The following is a 22,595-nucleotide window of genomic DNA, read 5'->3' on the forward strand; positions in this document are numbered from 1 at the left end:
GGTCGTTTTCTGCGAATAAAACCCGCCCCATAATTGTTATGTTCTCGGCATTTAAGATTAAAGAAAGTATCCTTTCCTTGAGGGCAAAGCTAAAGGGCTCTGGTGTATCTGTAGGTGAGGATTTCTGCAAAAATGCCAGGCAATTGCGTAAGAGACTTATAGACTTCGGAAACGCCAGCAAACAGAACTTTCCACTTCGTTATAATAAACTAATCATTAACAAAAAAACATACGTTTACTGCGCAGCCACCGATAGCATCTGTGAAATGTGTCCCCCTTCACACGTGCCAGCCGCCGTACCTGAGTCCGCTGCCGCTCAGGTGAATGATTCTTCATAGCTATCTGCCGTACACCAAAACGTCAAAAGCCTATCAATACTATTCACTAATGCACGTAGTGTACTCAGCAAACGCATAGCTTTATCATCAGCCATTGATTCCTGTTCTGCTGACATTGTTATCATTACGGAAACGTGGCTGTCAGCAAAAATAAGCAGCAGTGAAATACTGGATTGCGAAAACACTTATAGTTTATACCGATATGACTGCGACATTCGATCAGGAGGGGGAGTTCTTATCGGTGTCAAAGATGCTCTTGTTTCTCACATCATTCCGATTATATCGTCATTAGAACTTGTGTGTGTACGGGTTGTCATTTCCAATCGCGAGTTTATTTTCTGTGCCTGTTATAGACCACCCGCTGCTCCTATTTCGTTTTGCCATGAACTTCATGATGTGATTAATAACCTCATTGTTAGATACCCCACATCACCCTTGTTTATACTAGGGGACTTGAATTTTCCCAATGTTGTGTGGTCGAAGAATGACGTAGTTGTGAAACAGAGTTGTCCTCAATTTTTAGAATTTTTGGACCTGTGCCGCGATTTTAACCGTATTCAACTTGTGCACTACCCCACGCGCACTACACTGACTTCTGCCAATATCCTGGATCTCATTCTTACCACTGCCCCCAACTTGGTTTCACCTCTAACGTTCCTGCAAGGTATAAGCGACCATGTAATGATCCATTTCACTCTTAACGCGCTTGTTACTACTAAAAAAAAGCTCAAAGATTATACTAGATTACAACAGAGCAGATGCCTCGTCAATAACAGCCGAATTTGAGTCTTTCATTACGAACTACTTAATGAACTTTTCGCAACGAACAGTTGATGAAAACTGGTCTCTCTATAAAAACAAACTTCTATCGATAATTGACCGCTACATACCTAAAAGAAGAGTGCCCTCTAACCCCCGATCACCATGGTTTAATAATGCACTAAAGCGCCTGCGCAACAAAAAAAAAAAACGGGTGTTTCGCCGCGCTAAAGCTACAAATCATCCTGATCATTGGTCTCGATATCACCGCATTGCCAGTGAATATTGTTCGGCAATAGCCTGTGCCAAAAACACATTCCTAAATAATACTCTGCCCTCATTTCTGGTTTCTAACCCACGGAAGTTTTGGTCTATTGTTGCAGGTACTAAAAAGAATGTTCTTCAATTAATCCAATCAGACGTGCCAGTTCCAACTCACGAGTGCTGCGAAATTCTGAATAATACCTTCTCGTCATTTTTTCAGCGATCAGTACAGCCAAATTTTCCATTCTTATCGTCCCCAAGTTTTCCGCCTATGGATCCTATCTCGCTTGACTGGATTGGCATCGGCAAACTTATCAGAAATCAAAAAATTTCTTCATCCTGTGGTCCCGACTTCATTAATTCAAGAATGCTAAAGTGTACTGAAGTTTTTTCAAGTGTTATTTTATCAAAGATTTTTGACCAGTCCCTACAGCTTTCTACCCTGCCCAAAGACTGGAAGGTGGGAAAGGTGGTTCCGGTCCATAAATCAGGTGACACTCATTCCTCCAATAATTATCGACCAATTTCATTGACATGCATTCCAAGTAAAATATTAGAGCACATAATTTATTCACACCTCATTAATTTCCTCGAGATGAATTCTTTCTTTAACAACGCACAACATGGATTTAGAAAATTCTTTTCCTGCGAAACCCAACTCTTGTCTTTTACCAATGACTTGTTTATTAATGTAGATCAGCAACTTGATACTGACTGTGTATTTCTGGACTTCTCGCGAGCTTTTGATTCTGTTTCTCATGATTTACTTATTTTCAAACTTTCTCTTCTTAATATTGACCCAAACGTATTTGCATGGATTAAGGATTTTCTCTCTAACAGGACCCAGTATGTAACCGCTAATGATTATACCTCTAGACCTTGTTCAGTTACCTCCGGTGTACCGCAAGGATCCGTACTGGGGCCCCTGCTTTTTCTCATCTATATTAATGACCTTCCTGACTGTATCTCTAACTCAATCATTAGGCTGTTCGCGGACGACTGCGTCATCTATCACAAAATAACTAACCTTAATGATTCCAGTAAGCTTCAAGATGATCTGGTTAGTGTATCAAATTGGTGTAACAAATGGCAAATGCAGCTTAACACAAATAAATGCAAACATATGCGTGTCTCCTGCCGCTCTACCCCTTCTGATCCGCCCCCCTATTCTATTAATGGTACTGTCCTGTCGGTTGTTAACTCTTATAAGTATCTTGGCCTGCATATTACTAGCAATCTTTCGTGGAACATGCATGTTGAATATATCACTAACAATGCCAACCGAACATTAGGTTATCTAAGACGTAACTTTGCATCCGCTCCGACCTCACTAAAGCTTACCATCTTCAAAACGCTCGTCAGAATATGCGTGTGCCATATGGGACCCTGCTCATTCCAATCTCATTAATTCACTTGAAAGCATTCAGAACCGTGCAGCGCGCTTTATCCTCTCTAATTATTCACGTCATTCTAGCGTAACATCCATGAAAAAAACATTAGATCTACCTGACCTGTCACTACGTCGCAAGCATTCTCGCCTTTGTCTTTTTCATAAAATATACTACCTCAATCCTTTCCTGAAAGAAAATCTCTTCACCAGACCCAGTTACATCTCATCTCGCATCGATCATCAACACAAAGTTGAAGTGCCATCTTGCCGCACTAATTTATACCATTCTTCATTCTTACCAAGAACCGCCACTGCATGGAACCGCCTTCCCGCCTCCTTAGTCACCATTTGTGACAGCACCAATTTCAAGCTTGCTGTTCAAAGTGCCTTATAGTTCCTTCATTATTTTTTTTTCTCTCGTTCTGCAAATAATGTACTCTACCACTCCTTTCTGTTGTGCCTGCCGGCCTTGAAAGTATGTACAATAAATAAATAAATAAATAAATAAATACTGCAAAGGCCATACTGGAATGTTGCTATGAAAGGGAGGACAGAGTCGCTATGACACAAATTGACCTTGAAAAGGCTTTTGACAGAGTCGTCCATGATGTCATATTAGAACATGTTAAAGCCGGTGCAGTGATAACAGATGGAATAAGAATGGTGTACAAGCATTGCACTGCAAAGTTAGTAATTAATAGGAAATTAGGCGCCAGTATAAAAGTGGAATCATCAGTAAAACAAGGATGCTGTTTGTCGCCTCTTTTATTTGCCTTGAATTTAGAGCCGTCTTGTTTGAAAATAATTAAAAGCCAATCTATTTGTGCGTTTATCTACGCATGAATTGAGACTAGAGTTTTGGCTTATGCAGATGGCGTGGCAATTTTCTGCCGTATTACAGAAAGTGTGAATAAAACTATGAAAGAGGTTTTTTTTTTCTTTTTGCGCCCCAACCGGAAGTGTTGTCAGCTGGACTAAGTGCCTAGGTTTATGGCACGGCAGATGGCCACAGGCACCCGAGTATTTTTGCGATATGAACTGGAGCGTTAGCCCTGGAAAATATCTTGGGGTGCCATTACAATATTATCGTGACAGTGCCGCGTATTGGATCGAAGAAGCAAAAATAATTAAAAACCTGACAGAAAAGTGGGGTGGGCATAATTTTTCGTTGTTTTCAAGGGCTAGTGCTTGCAATTTGTTTTTAGCTACAAAGGTGTATTATGTACTACAAGTGTTATGCATAGCAAGAATTTCGGTGCAGAAACTTCACAAAGTGTTTGCAGTATATATATGGGGATCCACTTGGGAAAGAAATAGCCGGTGTAACTTGTTTCATTCGGTGAAGAATGGAGAACTGGGGCCCACTAACACATTTGTTTTTGAAACATATTGTTAGTAGGTTCTTTTTTCTTAAGGGACCAAAGTGATATATTTCTGCGTACTGTTAAGTGAGATTAAGTACTTCATTGCCTGAGTGGGTTGCCTCATCAACAAATGAACAAACTCGAACACCATTTGGCTTTCTGAGGGAAGTTATGTCCTTTTCTTTACTGAAAGCGCATATTTCGAATGAATTTTTGACTTCTAAGAAACTTTATAGTGATCTGCTTGACGTTTTCTTGCCGCATCTTGTTTACTGCATGATGTATAACTTAGGACCTGAACGCAATGTACTCAAACGCGTTAAAACATGTCGGTTAGATCTACAGCGAAAACCTTCTCTTTCAATTGCATTCTGGCACTCTCCTTGTGAAGTCGTGGCTACAAAGCAAGGGCTTCTTTGTTCCGTGATCTGTTAACTGCATCATATGTAAGAAACCTGAAACTATTGAGCACATCATCTTGGATTGCCATGACTCCGTTTTCTTGTGGGATATTCTCAAACGAACTCTGAAGAAAGAACTGCCGCTAAGTCCTTTCGCTATTCGGTTCTTACTGACACATATGCGCAGACACAGGGGGAGTGCCGGCTGACTTGATAATACTTTTGTGTATGAGCAGCGAGTGGAAAACGCGTATGGAGGTCAACAATGCCCGCGCAGATGAAACGTCTGCGATGGAACACCTAACTGAAAGTCTTAGGTACACGCGTGATGCCCTCAAGCACATGATTGAGCCGCCAGAGTGGTTTCAGGAGCTTGACAGTTTGGTGTCTGTGATATCCTCTTTGAGAGCCCTTTAAATATGTACAGTCTCTCCAAATGATGTAATATTATTTTTCTGCACCAAGTGACCTGCTTTGCACGCGTTTACTTGATGTTGTAATGAAGGTCATAAAGAAAAAATAAAAGGCGTCCGTGGCTTAATGGTTAGCCACAGAGAAAGCCTGGAATAAATAGCCACGGAGTAAATAGCCACGGAGAAAGCCTGGAAGATCAAGCCAACTTTCTTTGCACACACTTTGAACACATATCCAGCTCCTCACACTACTCCGAAACATTCCTAAAGTACAAAACACGAATAGAGAAGCAAGAGCTAGAAAGGAAATGTGCCAAAAGTGCGCCGTACAATGAACCATTCTGCATAGCAGAACTGCAGGCAGCACCGAACTGCTGTAATACATCCGCCCCACGTTCAGACCGCGTAATATATGAGATGTTAAAACAACTACCATCCCAAACACAGAAAACCCTCCTTTCCCTTTACAACGTTATATGGTCTTCCGGCGAGATCCCCTCTGTTTGGAAGGAGGCTATTATAATTCCAATATTGAAGCACGGAAAGGATCCTTCCTCTGTATCAAGTTACAGACCTATAGCATTAACAAGTTGTCTCTGCAAAGTATTCGAAAAAATGATTAACTGCCGCCTACTACACTTCCTCGAATCAAACAAGTTGCTCCACCCATACCAGCGCGGGTTTCGGGAGGGTCGATCCACCACTGACCATCTCGTACGTATCGAGGCACGTATCCGTGAAGCTTTTGTCCATAAGCAGTTTTTCTTATCAGTATTCTTAGATATGGAGAAAGCCTATGATACAACGTGGCGGTTTGGGATATTGAGAGACCTCTCACAGTTGCGTATACACGGAAATATGTTCAATGTTATCGAAAATTATCTGTCGAATCGGACATTCCGTGTTCGAGTGGGCAATGTTCTGTCACGGAAATTTGTACAGGAAACTGGAGTGCCGCAGGGCGGGGTGCTCAGCTGCACGCTCTTTATAGTAAAAATGAATTCTCTTCGTCTACACATACCACATAACACTTTCTATTCAACATATGTTGACGATGTACAGATAGGTTTTCAATCAAGTTCTCTTGCAATCTGTGAGCGACATGCCCAGCTTGGTCTTAACAGGGTCTCCAAATGGGCTGATGAGAACGGGTTCCGGCTGAACCCACAAAAAAGCACATGTGTCGTTTTCTCTAGAAAAAGAGGCCTGCTCCCTGATCCTGAAATTTTGTTGCATGGTGAGCATCTGCCTGTAAATAGGGAACATAAATTTTTAGGCATAATCTTAGACGCGAAACTAACCTTTGTACAGCACATAAAATATCTTAAAACAAATGTATGAAAACAATGAATATCTTAAAGGTGCTCTCACGCACAGCCTGGGCAGTGATATGAAATGTCCCATGAACTTGTATAAAAGCCTCATACGCACACGACTAGACTATGGAGCCATAGTTTACCAGTCGGCTACTCCAACTGCTCTGAAGATGCTAGTCCCTGTCCACCACTTAGGCATTCGCTTGTCCACAGGCGCCTTTAGAACAAGCCCAGTGGAAAGCCTTTACGTTGAATCGGATGAGTGGTCACTTCATCTGCAGAGAAAATATTCGTCTTTCATGTATTTTCTTATAGTGAACGCAAACAGTGAGCAGCCCGCGTTTGCCACCATAGACGATTTGTCCAGTTGTCAACTTTTTCGCAACCGGCCCACAGTGGCAAAGCCTTTCTCACTGCGTGTCAGAGACATGGCTGAAGAAACAAGGATTCCACTGCTTGAATACCACCTTATGTCCCCTGCTACACGGCCCCCGCCGTGGCAGTGGCAACCAATAGACTGTGATATATCTTTCGTAGCTGTTACAAAGCGCGCGCCTGTCGCGCATATACGAATGTATTTCCTCGAATTACAGCACAAATACTCCTCTCCTGAATTCTTTACAGACGCATCGAAGTGTAATTCTGGCGTATCTTACGCAGCGGTCGGTCCATCCTTTTCGGATGCCGGTGTTCTGCACCCTAACACAAGTATTTTCACAGCAGAGGCCTACGCGATATTGGCCACCGTTAAACACATTAAAGAATTTAATATCCCAAAGGCAGTTATATACACAGACCCTTTGAGCGTCGTAAATGCTTTGAAAACTGTCAAGAAATATCAATACCCTGTAATTATTTCTCTTTACTCAGCATTACTAACCACCTATGCGTCCAAGCAGCATATCGTCTTATGCTGGGTGCCGGGGCACCGAGAGATAGAGGGAAACGTGTTAAATGACCAGCTAGCCACATACGTGCACGTGAACGCTGCAGAGACTTCCACGACTGTCCCTGTAATGGACCTCAAGCCCTCAATAAGAAAAAAGCTAAGAGATTTCTGGCAGCGCTTGTGGGATAAAGAAACAGCAAATAAATTACATGTTATCAAGCCGTATCTTGGCAACTGGCCGCCAGTATCAAAGAACCGCCATACAGAAGTAACACTTTGCAGACTCATGATAGGACACACATACAGCACACACGCATACCTCTTGTCCGGTGGCGATCCACCCACGTGTGATAAATGTGGTGAGCCACTCACCGTGCTTCACATCCTGCTGCAATGCACTGAATTAGGCGCTAATAGGAAAAAGCATTTCCCATTACCACACCGGCAACAAATTCCATTTCATCCTCTAATGATCATAGGTATAGAACCTCTCTTTAAATATCAATTGTTGTCCAAATTTTTAAAAGATGTACGTAGTTTTCATGTTATATCACCAGGAAATCCGTAGCACGGCCTCTTCACTGAGGTTTCTGCTGCGGTAACTGCATAAAAAGAAAGCACCTGCCTCCCAGCCTTTGGGCTCAAAGGCCTTCCGGAGGCATAGGTGCTATTTACATATTCTTGCATTTTAGCTCCATGATCTCTTATCACGCGTACTATATCCATAGACAACTACATGTATCACTATCATAATTTTATACTATATATCATTTTACGCATCCATGATACGGATTGATTTTAGGCCACTTTACACCCATGTTACATTCCACCATCGCAACTCACAAATCAGCGCTTAACAAAACATTATTAGTCATGGCGCTCTTTGGCCATACCTGGCCCTTGCGCCACTAAGCAATACACATTCATTCATTCATTCATTCATTCATTCATTCATTCATTCATTCATTCATTCATTCAATGGTTTCAATGTCAGGCTCCTGTGTTCGAATCCTGCCGTCGGACAATTGTAACGATTTTTATTTAATGGTTTATTACGCAGTACATTGTTAAAAATGACGAGTTCACAAAGCCATTTGAAGCCAAAAGGACGAAGTTTAGGCAAATCCATGTACTTCCCATAATTCCCATGCTGGTACAGCCGCTCTCATTACAGCTCCCGTGGACACTAGCGCCAGAGTTCCCTATAGTAAGTATTGTATGAAACTATGTGCCTGGATAAGGCAAGTGCCCTCCCTGAAACGCTGGTTTCTGCAGATTACGACCGGTGGCGACATAGTTTATGCGCCTGTAGGGTGGGCAACACAGCAACAAAGAACGTCAAGCGGAAAGTCGGAGAGGCTGAAATATTCTCATAGATGGCGGCAATGGAAAAGAAACCTGCCATGAGTAACTAAAGAGGAAAAAACGAAATCGGGAAAGAAACAATTTATGATAACTCAAAGGGAAGCTCATTACATTTCGAAGCGAGGTCGGGATGCCTTAGAACACGCACCTATAAAGCGAGATATGAGAAGGAAGAAGAAGCTTGTGCTTGCTGCGGTAAAGCTAGAGAAACTATGGAGCATGTTTTACTAGAATGTGAAGGCGTCTACCCAGCGGTCAATTTAGGCACTACTGGCCTCCTTGAAGCCCTTGGGTTCAGCGAGAGCATGCAGTGAAAAAGTAAACACGTCCGCAATAGGGATTAGTAAGAGGCGATTGGAGGATTGGTGGAAGTATAGGAAACGACAAAAACGGAGACGTACAAAAGCACAGTTCGCAATAGAGGATCAGAAAATTTGGTTGTGGAAGTTCATAGTGTTCTTTTTTCTTCTTTTTTTTTAACCTAGGTAGGACACTAGGCAGTATAATAGCAACAGCTTGGTGGCGCAAACCACCGCCCTGTTCCAAAGGGGACGCTCATAACATCCATCCACGCGACGTCGCGGCAGCAGTTCGCATCCCCAAGCGTAGACAAATTTCCACTTTTTTGCTATAAACGAGGCAATTAACTGTGCTAAGTGTTATACAGCACGAAGTCGACGCCAAAATGCGACCTTTCTGCAAAATTTGAGCAAGAACAGTGCAGCGGTGAGCGCAGAATTTTTTTTTTTAGCAAGTGCAGACAAATATTCAGGAGCTCGCGCATCTGAATTATAGAATTTTTTGCGTGAGCCAGAAAACAAACATACATTTGAGAATCGAACTGCCGAAAACGCGTTCTGAAAGTACATGAGAGCGATCTTGTGCGCGACGGTGACGAGCGACGAAACGGGCCATCGCTTGAACGGATCGCTCGGTCTTGTCGCTCGATTGCCCGGTTCTCCAAATCTAGAATTCGTCGTTCGTCGCCCGGAAGTGCTATGAGCGCCTAGCCAATAGCGCGAAGCCAGGACTGGATGTAGATCACTCAAATACCAGCGATTGTCGCACAGAAGGAGCAAACTATTGAATTTTTATACGTGCAAGGATAAGAACCTATTGCAAGACCTTCAGAAATATTTTATGGTGTTTTTTTACAGTAGAATACGTCCACTTAATAAAGCATGCGTCACGCTAGTTTCGGCGAGTATATTGCTGTCCTCATACCGGCAAGAACGGGGAAACGTGGCTAAAATCGTCGCTCGCATGGGGTACGACTTGTAGGCGACGAGCGAACGCGACAGCCATCTCACTATATACACGTATGCGCGCCAGCGCGCGCCCACTTTGCTCAATATTTTTGCCTTCGTAGACATTGTATCGTGCCTTTGTGAGGCAGCCAGAACACCCATATTTGTCTGGGGAAGATATCTGTGCTCACGCCGCGCCTCGACGCGTACGATCTTTCCCGCACCATCTGCCCGTACACTGTAGTTTAACTATAATGCTTAGAATATACAGTATGTTGCACTGCAGTGTTGCACTGCAGTATGCACTGTAGTATAAGAGCTTTCTATTACACTCAGGTCTCTATTACACTAAGAACCTTCTTTGGCACCATATTGGGAACTATCCTTTCGTGTAGTGCACTCTATTCTCCTTCGATGTACTGCAGCGACATCACTCGACACCTTTTTGATTTCTTTTACCAAAGCTTTGTTCAGCGTGAGGGAGATGGCGCTAGCTGCTGTTTCCGTTTCTTTTTGTTTGGTCAGCATCCCATTCAACGTTGCACCGTTCTGTGGTTGCACAATCTTCGCTGGAAAGTGCAGTTGCGTGTTGGCAAAATGTACTATCGTGCTTTTTAAAACGTGCGCCGAGGTGGTTCGGCTTTAGGAATATCACTGGTTAGTTGGGATCACCCTTTCCAAAATTACTGCTCTAGGGACTGTCAATAGCTTGCAGGTTTCATTGGAATGTTATAATTAGCGTCAGCAGTACTGCTATGTGCCTTACGCAAGACAATGTAAGTACACGCCAAGCAGACATTTGAAAGTACCATGACGATAACACATCTTTCTCGTGCCCATTCAAAGCGTTGCGCTTGAATTGCACTAGGTGAACTTGTAACGATGAAAAAAAAAAATAGCAATTGTCTTTTACAGTTGGAAAGAAACGAGAAAATCGGCGTGGCGCTGTCTAGTGACGTCGTGCGACGTGTGTGCATGTAAGCGTTTATTTTTTTAAATTTATGTAATTCGCGCCCTTCATTGAATTGCGAAACACCGACGTGAATCGTGTGATATAGTGCCAAAGAGGCTGTCTGTTGGCGTGCTCCTGTGGCCTAATGGATAAGGCGTTGGTCTCCGGAACCAAAGATTGTGGGTTCAAGTCCCACCAGGGGCGTATCTGATATGTCGTAATTTTTTTCCCTCTATTATAAGTAAGGTTACACTTGCTTGATTTGTAGTATTTGATTTTGTATCTCGGCGTTATTGTAGTTCTAAACTAAACCGTACAGAAACATAACAGCTTTCTATTTGGCAGCAGACCCAATGAAGTTCATCACTCGCCGGCAGATCTGTTTTTTCTTTGGGTCACGCATCGACCACTCAAGCAGAGGCTCCGATGTGGCGTGTGGGGCTTGCGGTTCCTACACAGCGCGTGCGCACGAATACAACGCAAACCGAGAGAGGAAAAGAACAGTACGTCAGACGGCGCGCGTATATGCATGCACGCTTGGCACAAACTCCACATCATCTCCAAATGGCACAGTTTTTTACCAAGTTTCACCCTTTGTAGTTTGAAAAAGTTAATATCTAGTCCATCATGCGAAATAATATTTATATATACTTTGCAGTGCCTCAGGCTTACTTGTTAGAGTGTACTGGATATAGGCCAAGAGGCCACATGTATATACATACATACATACATACATACACCCTGTGCCCCCTGTGTTCTCCCTTGAATACTGTGCCTCAGTGTGGGACCCTTCATTTGCTAAACCGAGTTGCTTGAATTCGTGCAACAAACAGCCTGCCAAAGCGCACTAACTCGGTCATGTATATATAAGGGTTGATCCAGAAATAAGGTTCCCATCAATTTTAGAGATAGACAACATTGTTTATTCTCATAGGAATTCACTTCATTGGAAAGATGAAACTTCGCGCTCTATTTTGCTACATAATCACCATATTTTTCAGCACATTTTTGTAGACGGTGCTTCAATTTCTGTATACCAATGTCCTAGAACTCCGCCGCCAACCCATTCAGGGAGCGTTTCACCTCTTCTTTGAATCCATCGTTGCTCCGGAAATGTTGGCCACTCAAATGTTCCTTTAACTTGGGGAACAAGTGATAATCACTAGGTGTGAGGTCTGGACTGTACGTTGAGTGGGGCATGACAGTCCACTAAAAGTTTGCCAATGTTCCTGGGTTTGATGGGAGACGTGAGGTCAGGCGTTGTTGTGAAGCAGTGTTGCACCGGCTGCCAGTTGTCCTCGCTGGCAGTTCTGGATAGCTCGCCTGAGTTTTCTTAGTGTTCCACAATAATTGTCTGAGGTGATTGTTTTCCCACGTTCCATGAAATCGATCAGCAGTATCCCCGTACGGTCCCAAAAAAACACTGGCCATGACTTTGCCAGCAGGAGGAGTTTGTTTGAACTTCTTTGTGACTGGTTACTCTAGGTGCCGCCACTGTTTGGATTTTTGTTTTGTTTCGGGAGTGAAATGAAACATCCACGTTTCGTCTTCTGTAACAATGGAGTCCAACAATCATTCCTTATCTTCTTGACACTTTTCAAGAAAGTGGCGAGCACAGTCAAGGCATCTCTCCTTGTGGTCTGATGTCAATAGCTGCGGTACCCATCGAGCACTACACTTGTGATACCCCAATTTTCCAGTCAAAGCTCTTTCCACTGTACCATAAGAACTCCCAGGAATCTGAGCAACGAGTTCATGGACGGTGATCCTCCTGTTTGGAAGCACTTCGCGTTGGACCATCTCGATAACCACCTCTGAAACTGACGGTCTTCTACTCCGTTCTTCATCATGGACTTCCTTCCAACCAGCACTAAACTCCCTGCACCACTTTCGGATGTGTTGAATGGGCATACACTTGTCGCCATACACCTCTGTCAACTGACGATGATTATCCAGGGGGTATATGCCCCCAAAGGGAATATCCCTTTGGCGTGCAAAAAGCGAATTACAGAAAGAATCTCGCACTTGGCGGGATCAACAATGGGAGCCTCCATATCGGACGGCTGCTGAGCCAAAAATCCAGCAAAGCCAGCGAAGCGCGACCAGGGTGAATCGAGAGGGGGGGGGGGGAACAACCGCGCGCAGCAGTGTTGTCACATTTCGCCTCGCACCTTCCCGTGTGGTTGGAGTTCTTTGGGAACCTTATTTCTGGATCAACCCTTGTACATCATACTGGGAGTGGTGCCATGTAGTCAGCTGTGACCTAATTAACAGCTGCTACATTAATGACATAGTGTGTAAACTGCAAGACATTTTGCCCTGATACACTTCTATCCATTGCACGGCCGCCCCATGTTCTCTCCCAGGTACAGTTAAAATTGTGGCATCCTCCTGCATGAACTCTGTAGAGCTCATCGTCTTTTGTGCAATCATATGACATGGCGTGCAGCATGCGCCCTCTGCCAAAGTCAGTTACAAGTCGAACCCACCCCGCTTGACGTAATGTCCCTTTGTTTTCAAGTTCCACCTGCCAATTTATCACCCTCTTTCCTCATTTCTTATTCTCTCCTCCAGTTTCCTTATTTCACACTGAGGCATTGCAAAATCCTTGATCTACACGTCTGCAAAAAGCACTCTTGTGTTGAATAAAGAATAGCAATGCAAGTATGCACAAGCAGTATGAAGATTCGATTAAGTGTAAATGTGTAACTTCACCATGTGTTAATTTCAGTGTGCCGGAACTGTACGAAAACGAAAAAAGAAAAAACGATATTTTCTTACTGGAACGAAAGCGTAACTGTAATGTTACTTATTATTTTGTTTCGGAATGAAACCGAAATATCTTTTGTGGGCTTTCATTTCTCGGGGAAAGTTGGCAAACCAAAACAGCTGACGTCAGGCAACATCACCATTAATGTCTTATCTCGGGCCAGGATAGTGTGAGCGATAGCCGGTAGAACACTCCACTAATCTATGCCTGTCGCTCAGTGCACCAGCAGGTCAGCATCATAACAGGCTTGCATGCAGAATAGCTTATCGTTTCATTATCTACAGGTACAGTGCTTTGTTAACAATGTTTATCGTTCGTTTATGTTCATTTAAGTTGCTTTTACCAGCACAGCAGTCTTGCATTTCGGTGAGTATACTCAATGATGTGCTGCTTCCGAGATCATGCTCAGTGCCTTGACTCAAGAATGAACTCGGAACTCATAATTCACTTATTGAGAAAACTTAATACTGTTTTTATGATTACCTTGCTTGAAGATTTTTGCGTGCAAACAGAAACCGTTATGAACTGTTACGGATCATTTTTACGAACCAGAATGGGACTGCATACGACATAATCATTGGCAAATTATCTAACTTATGAAATAGAGTTTCATAAATCATTAATGTATATTATCAATAGCCTTTAAGGAACCAAAGTGCCACGTGGTACACTATTTAATGTGGCCATATAAGCCGATTTGAGATCATTTGTGTAAGCATACTAAAGGGCTATTTGAAGGAAACCTTCGATCTATGCAAGCGCATTAGCATTATGTTATGTTCAGCTAGCTTCATGGGAAGCTTGGTTCAATGCTTTTAAATAGTCGAGGAAGACTAGGTCAGCTTGGATGCAAACATGTAATAGTAATATATGAAGTTCGTGAATGAAGTCGGCTAGCTGTGTGTGACATAAGTAACCCTTGCAAAAACTGTGTTGGTATTTGTAAATAATGTTATGACCCTCCAAATAATTTATGACTTGCAAATGTTTGATACGGTACACTCAAAAGTTGGCATATGTAGTACTCGTTAGTGAAATGGAAGGGTAGTTGAGTGGTGGACACTGGTCCCCATATCTGAATATGGGAATGACTTTAGTAATTCTTCAGACATGAGGAATGATACCATTTGACAGTGATTGTGAGGAAAGCACGCCCAGTTTAGTGGAAAAGCCTAATGAGACGTAGTAATGCAAAGCATTCTTTCACTCTTCCCAGGCACTTTGAGATGGTTAAGTAGGTTCCTGTGTGACATTGTTTCGGGCCTCTTCTATAAAAAGAACTAAAGTGTCTTATGGTTCGATCAAATCCTTGGCTCCCGAGCACAACAGCTCGGTTCTCTTACCATGAGGCCACGGTTGCACACATGTTTCTCATGTGCCAACGCAGGCTAGCTCTTTCAGCCATCTGGAATGTGCAGCATGTCACACAGCACAAGGGAGAGCATGGGCACATGTGCCATGGTTTCCATTTTATCAGAGACTCGGGAGAGACTCGGGAGAGACTCGGGAGAGACTCGGGAGAGACTCGGGAATGAAATGCACAAGTGACAGTCAATTGTACTACAGTAAAATCTTGTTAATACGTAGTTGGCAGGGAACGTGGATCAGGTACACACAAAGTGATGTACTAACTGACCAACAATGGCAGATGAGAGGCTGTAGACTTACCAGCCAGAAGAAAACTACGTCTTAATTCTCACTCAGACACACACGCAGATAAGTTTTATTTGAGTGCAGGCAGCAAAAAATTTGTGATTTTCACTTGCTGGTGTGGTGGCCTTGCAGCAATCATGACGTCCTCGTACTCGGCAAGGCTGTGAGCCAGTTTCTCCATCAGGCCCCACTTCTCTGCAAATGCCCTCATGACGGTCAATGCACCTGCCGCGTTGGATACAGAAGGGCCGTCATCCACTTCCATGTCGTTGTCATCAGTGATGTGGAAACGTCAGACACTAGGGGAGCAGGAAGCAGATCATCGCTACCATATTTGGACGTCACTATCGGTGGCGACTGCAGTCAGTGAAAGGTCCATGCACCGCAATTTCACTGTCCATGGCCTACACCCACAACATTTCGCCAGTTCCGTGCTTGTACACATGGAAAAATCAAGTAAGTGCTATGCGCTAACTGTTTGGCATGTTGGGAACAACTGCAGCAGTCAGCCAACCCATTAAGCTCAATGGTGGCAGGATGCGGGATTCATCACTATATTTAAACCCGAATTACTTACGTGGGTACGTATTAATGAGGTTTTACTGCACTGACTATCGTGTGCATCACACACATATCAACAAGTTGCTTGTAAAAGTGAGAGCACGAAAGTATTTCCCAACCTTCTTTCATAGCTGCTATATTGCAATGAGACGCTGTGCTAGACTGCACCAGTCCCAAGTCGTAACTAAGCAGGTCGCAGCTTGGGACAGGTTAATTTTGCACCAACTAGCCCTACATAGTACTTTGCTAAACAGGTTATAATGTTTCTGCATGGGAGTAAAAAATATCTGTTGTCATGTCGTCTGTCATGCTAATGGCATCATTTTCTTGCTGCTGTAGTAACAACTTGGGACAGGTTAATTTTGCGCCTACTAGCTGAACATAGTACTCTGCTAAACAGGTTAGAATGTTTCTTCACAGGAGTAAAAACATCTTTCATCATGTCATCACTGTCATGCTAACATCCTCAACATAATTTCTTGCTGCTGTGGTGATGCAGACGTTCACATCACACATATACAGTTGATGACATACACAAGAACATTCGTCCACCAGGTAAAGCTTTGTATAACCCTCAGCTGTTGATGTTGGATGGCTAGCTACCTGCAAAAAAATGTTTCACGTAACATTGATTCCCACAGTGCATGAGATCTGCGTGATTATTTAATGTTTACATTGTATCTTTGAAGCCAGTGTCATCAGATGTGGAAGATATCTTCGGGTTTTTAACACTGCGAAAATACAGTTTCGTAGCGATTTTCATGCCGCAGTATGCATGTTTGGGTGAGGATAAAACATGGTGCCCTCATGTATAAAGACATGAAACAGTAGAATGCAGAAGTTGAGGACCCTGTGAGTCTGGCATTACACTGCTAGTGTTACCAATAAAAATGATGTTAGGATGATTATGTATAGTATAAATTGTGTGCCAGAAACATTGAGGGTTATTTGTGAGCATTGATGGCAAGTCATATTTGTAAAAGTGGCAAGGAACAAGACTTAAAGAGCCATTGACATTCTTTGTCGAATTGTTTATACCAATGCCAAGCATCTGCTGTTCTTTTTGTTGCCTGCTTAAAAAGACGCTTCATTTAGTTATGGAGATTACCAAGGCACAAGTTAAACCAGGGTGTTCTTAGAGACGTCTGGAATGTGTGGATCAATTAAGTTTGTGAACATGTTTTTAAATGATGACCTGTTATCTTTCACTGAGCGAGACAGGTGATCGCTGAAACTCAATCGTAGCCAAAGCCTATTTCTCCTCTCGCGTCAGGGCCATACCCATTTGGTGTATGAACATGAATTATGGGTTGAGAAGTGGTTCAGCACTGATTTTATAGCGCCTATAAGTGTCTATTTCTGTATGTTGGGCCTATATACATGGACCTATTCTTCCTTTTAGCACCTGAATATGCTTTTTCTGGGTGCTCTTTCTGTTTCAAAAGCAAGATGATTACTTCTTTCCACTAGATCAAGCTGGCAGCATTATCAGAAACGGTTGCTAGCGGCAACATGTCCTGCAATGTGACCTAGCAAGTAAGTGCTTGCATTGTCAACATTAGCTGAGCTTTGAGGTCCTCTCATCAGTTGCCCGACACTGTTTAGTAATGCAAAAAAGAAAAAACATCGCCAAAAGTCTTCTTTGGCAGCGGGCACTCAACTCCATGTTACACTGCAGGCGGGAATTTTAGAAAGGACCAGCATATTGAGAAAAATGCACTGCTGAGCGTAGTTTCGAAAGATTGTTGACTGTAGAGCGCATTGCACGTGTGTTAGGTGGAAGCATGCATAGTTTGCTGCAAGCGCCGTTAACTGTTTACACAGTCCCTTTTTTGGCGCCTTCGCTCCTTTGTTATTTTACAGAGACAACCAGCTGATGGTGGCACATCTAAAGCAATAAGCTCATCCCCTCACCTTGCCCTCCCTGCTCTTGTTATTCAAATTGGTGTAGGTACGTAAGAAGATACATACTCCTGTGCTCCAACATCTGATAAAAAGGAAAACCTTTGTAAATAATTCATTCATAGCAATATGGAAGAGTTGTGGTGAACAGCTCGTGAGTCATTACACAGCTACCATACCATAACACAATTTTTATGCATCCCACGTATGTCAGCAGTCTGCCTTAGACAAGAAATGTGTATTTCTTCAGCTCAAAAATATTGCGGTAGTTCTTCCTGATGCAGACTCACGAATACCAGAGCGCATGAAGCCATCAAACATATGGGAATATGAAAACTCTCTATTCATCCCTGTTGATGTTGAGTATTCCTACAAGCTTATTCTTGAGTAAGAAGAGGCACAATTTCAAAACCGAGAACCGATAGAGATGATAATAATGTGTTACTCTAATAACTTTTCTAACGATTTCTGAATGTACACTAGTCAACTACTCTTTTCTTCCTGGAACGTTTGTTGACTTCAATCCACTAAGCCCAAAATTTAGCTTTTCTCTTTAACCATAGCTTATTTCTGGGGACATCTTGTGTTTTTTATGCTTGCTACACTTGATGCACTATTGAAAGCATGTAAGTTTGGCTGTTAAATAGACGCTTCCTGCTCATTGTGTTTGAAAAAATGTATTAAATGTGTTTACTGAAGTATGCAGACTGACAAAAAAAGAACCGACTCTCGTATGCCTAGCAAAGCCCCATGAAGCGATTGCTTGCTCAGTATGGTTGCTGCCTTTCAGACCTCACAAGTGTATGCTACAGAAGTTTTCTTACCATGAAAATGGACTATACACATTCAATGCGTCAAGCAAATCATGGTTTATGAACAATTTACAGCGCCTATTCCAGCTCCTATCATGCTTAAAATGAAGCCTTAAGTGCCTGTTTTAGACACCTAAAACTCACACTTTTAGTGCCTAAAAGCCTGGCCTCTAGTCATCATGAAAGAGTTGCTCAGCAAATTAAAACAATCCATTGTTGATGAGGTCAAATACTGCTATTTTATAACACCTTACTTGTTTTGTAATTATTTTCTTCCTGTCAGAGAAATACCAAAGCAACCAGTGATAACATCATTATCAGAAAAAAACACCAATCCAGTTGGATTGTTTTAGGGTAAATATGAGGATTATGCGTTAAAGAATAAGCTCTAGAATGTTACCTAATGTTACTGATGAGTGTGTTTGAAGAGTAATCATTGAAAGAATGGAAATTCAAGGACAACTTTTTGCCACGTGTGCAATAACCAGGTTATTTTTGCAAGCAGAAACTAAAAATGCATGACAGCTGTTTAGATCGGGATTCTGTGTACCCACCTTTTCATGCTCAAGTGCTGGTGTAATTCGAGACAGCACTGTAATAACCCCAAATACAACACTATGCCATACATTATGTGAAGCTCTGTTACCACTAAGTGCCGACACCACCTCGCAAGGCGGTGTCTGCAAATAGTTTTGCGCACATTTAACTGTTAACAGCCCAACGCAATGAAATTCCATTTGTGGTCTCAGAAATTTGTTCCATTTGCTACTCCCTTTTGACTTGCCACTCACTTGCGGCTTCCGCGAGACTCCATGGGCATTGCAGCTTACATCACACTCCAGTGTCATTGCAGCTTCTTATCATTTAACGCCAATAACTTTACAGCTAAGCTGTGTATATAGCGGGGTTCCACAATAGTTTTTGTGTGGCAACAGCAACGTGTAGTTCATGGCATGGTCAGTATCAAATACCAGCCAGAGAACAGCCAGCATCAAGCACCCAAAGGGGCCATATGACCGCATCGTTGGTGAGAATGCAGAGCCGAAAACCTGCAAAAGCCAGCATTGCAACCCCAAAGCATCCATTGGACCATGCAGCCAAACGCTGGTGTTGTTAAAGCCAGTGGAGAATACAGGAACATATGTGTTGGATATAGCAAAGAGTACAGAAGTACTAAGCCTGCATATTGTGAAATATCTTAAAAGACTTTGATGTAGCGAATATATTGCATTGGGTATAGTGATACATTTTAAGAAGTCCCAGGTAGATTTCGGGCAGTGGTAACAGTGGTAACAGTAGTAACAGTAGTAATATCGTTGACCAGACTCCTATGGACACCTTAAGCGAACACTTCTGCCGCCTACCGGCAGCCTTGTGCAAATCTGCCATGTTTAAGAAGAGCTGCTGGAAAGAGGACAGCGGTAACAGCAGGTGAAGCATGCCCTGCACACTAACTCAGAATCTAAATCAAGCTTAGTATGTTGTGTTGCAAACTAAATTTATGGAAGAATGCTCTACTTGAAGTGATCAAAAAGAGCATAATATAAACTTATCTAGTCACCTGTAACTTGAGAGAGCAGCAAATCTGGCTTCAGATGCTTGGCTCTACAATCATAATGTTATCATTGGGTTAAGCAAATTTTAATTTTCCCAACGAAACACCCAAGGTTTCACTGCTTCGCTGTTTCAATGCCTCAGAAAGGTTTTGCAGAACTCATAAGCTAGCTTGCAAATTGTCCATGCGTGCATTATTACTTTTTATAGTTTCCTCTTGGTGCTTTGCTAGCTGCCTTTTCTCATGTTTTGTGCATGTCGGTCTCATGCAATCAGCATTCATACATCAAGTGCCCACAATTTACTTATGTACTGCAGCTAAGGCCAACTTCTCGTTCAACTGCACCGTCAACATCGTTCATCTTCTGAGACAATCAAAAAATAAAAGCTTCCATGCCCACATTAGTGCCATTTAGTAGCAGTGTTAATAGCTTTAAGGTTACCCAATCTTCCAAGCAATTTATACTATAAAACACTGGTATTTCAATAAATGGACAAGATATGTGACTCCACATCAATTAGCTGTTTGAAATGGCTCCAAGATTGCTAGATAATTTTTATCTTTCCAGCTGAAATGAGTTTAATTCTTATATACTTAATTGTAATGCTTGTTAAAAAGAGTGTTATGTTGGGTAATGCCCGAAAATATAAATACGCACGAAAATTCATTATTCGGCTCCTATCATAGATCTTGATTGCTCTAATGTTATTGGCCTACAGCAGCCTGGTGGCTGGTGAATTTCTCATATTTTGATTATATTAACTTGATTATTTTGCCATGGACACGTGGCAAAAATTATGAGTCATGCACGCATTTAAATTCCGTTATTTGTCTGTATACGTGCCAATTCAACCCAGAAACTTATCACCCATTGTTTAGATGGAGCACTAAAAACAGATCTTTTTCCCCCTGTTCTTGGGAGGGGGTTAGGGAGCGGCATTTTTATCATAAGTGCTATGGGTTTTATTTAGGTAATGTTATGATGCTTGATAAACGTTTCCTAGCGCAGAACTGAATGAAAGTAACACTTCATTGTCTCAAACAATGACGTGCTGTGTGATTGTAAACCAAGCATAATCAAGTTGTTTCTGTTCATGAAAGACCAGTAATATGTTAATCTTAGTCACATATTTACCAGCAATCAAGACACATTTTTAAAAGTGAAGCTTTTCTTTGCAAACATCACCAGGTTTGCGTGACCGTGGGAGCTACGTGGCTGCTCTGTCGCCGAATAGGCCAACCAGTCACAGCGAAGGAGGCGCACGTCACTGCCGCTGGGTTCCTTGCATCACCACCAGATGGCTGTGGTCTATGCTCATCCACGGCAGCGGCGGCCGTGAGGGGGACAGAAAGAAAGAACCAGAAAGCTCGCCTTTGCGCATCCATGGCTGCACGGTAATGAGGAAGTAAACACTTCTTGGGAATAGAATCAATTCGAATTTCACTATGTACGTATGTGCATGCTGCCTCTCAAGCCATGATGTGTTCAATTCACCCATTGTACTCACTAGTAGTCAGGAAATCTGCTTGACAAAAGGCTCGGTGTAATTTGTGTACGCCTGCAATTGTATGTGTGGGTGCATATGTGCATGCGTGTACTGGTGTTTCGACTCTTTATGCCCTCACACAGAGCTTCGCTCTATATATATTCCAACAAGCTGGATCTGCTGCATTTTTGAAAAAAATAAATACAGCTATAGTGAACTGGCTGCGACTCCACAATCGCTAATAATTAATTGAAATTTATGAATTGCAGCCGCAACATTACCTCCAGGACGGCTTGTATTTTGTCTCTACTGGTGCTGCAAAATGCCAGTTCTCATGTTTCAATTGAAAAGCAGAACTACCTAACATATGGTGCGTTCACTTGTAAAAATCACTCCTATTCGATGGGCACCATGGGCTTTTATGCTTATGCAGTCAGCATACTCCTTCAACATGGTCAAGCTAGTTGCGCCACTATTCCAAAAGATGGCGACACTTTTGCATAAGATCTATAGGACTTACAAAGTGTGTGAGAACTCCCCGACACAGCTTTGTTGTCCTTTATGTACAAGTTACGTGGATTTGCATATATTTGTCAAGGTTATTTATTTAATCTGGCAAATTCCCAATTCCCTAAACAACACAAAGAAACACAAAAACAAAAGCAATAGAAGTACTTACTCTCGACTCAGTGAAAGAATAAAAACAACATAGTGCATATAGAAGCAAACCAAAGATCACAAAAACATAAAAAATGCACAGTCACATAAGTGCATGACTGAAGATGTAAAATAATGTTAGAGGCAGGTGTACCATGATTGACTTAAATAATGAAATTCTCTAACATGAAGAACCACGGGCAGTTGACTGTTGGGGCACGTACTGCACCAAATACCATACTCATGTCTACTGGTTCACTTGCCTAAAAATTAAAGCTGGGTCCATGTAGCCCTCACATAATTGCACCCAAGGACACCTAAAGGCAAATACTATTCGGTCAAGCTAAAGTGATAAATTAGTGGTTCAGGTGTCCAAAGCTCCACTTCATGAGAATGGAGCCCTTGTAAGCATGACCATATAAACACAAAGAATTTGCACCATTGTTGCGATATGGTGTGGGCTCCCATGATGCATCATGTCCTATGTATAATTAGCAAAT

General features: G+C 42.5%; 1 protein-coding gene and 1 non-coding gene across 10 annotated transcripts in view; both read left to right on the forward strand.

The window, feature by feature from the left end:
* LOC142585045 (uncharacterized) overlaps nt 1-22,595 on the forward strand; it is a 40,527-nt gene that overhangs the window by 14,050 nt on the left and 3,882 nt on the right. For 2 of the 9 annotated variants that reach the window (XM_075695495.1, XM_075695496.1), the window contains exons 2-3: nt 15,254-15,577; nt 21,141-21,346. In XM_075695495.1, the coding sequence (XP_075551610.1) occupies nt 15,331-15,577; nt 21,141-21,346 (453 nt within the window). In that variant the 5' untranslated portion in view covers nt 15,254-15,330. Of the gene's footprint in view, nt 1-10,267; nt 10,523-15,253; nt 15,578-17,152; nt 17,219-17,545; nt 17,634-21,140; nt 21,347-22,595 lie in introns of those variants that run through there. The other 7 variants (XR_012829010.1, XR_012829011.1, XR_012829009.1 and 4 more) reach the window with 7 other exon arrangements.
* TRNAR-CCG (transfer RNA arginine (anticodon CCG)) lies at nt 10,830-10,902 on the forward strand. Its single transcript has one exon. It is a non-coding gene; the product is annotated as a tRNA-Arg (tRNA).

The sequence above is a fragment of the Dermacentor variabilis genome, chromosome 6 (assembly GCF_050947875.1).
Source record: "Dermacentor variabilis isolate Ectoservices chromosome 6, ASM5094787v1, whole genome shotgun sequence".
Lineage (NCBI taxonomy): Eukaryota > Metazoa > Arthropoda > Arachnida > Ixodida > Ixodidae > Dermacentor > Dermacentor variabilis.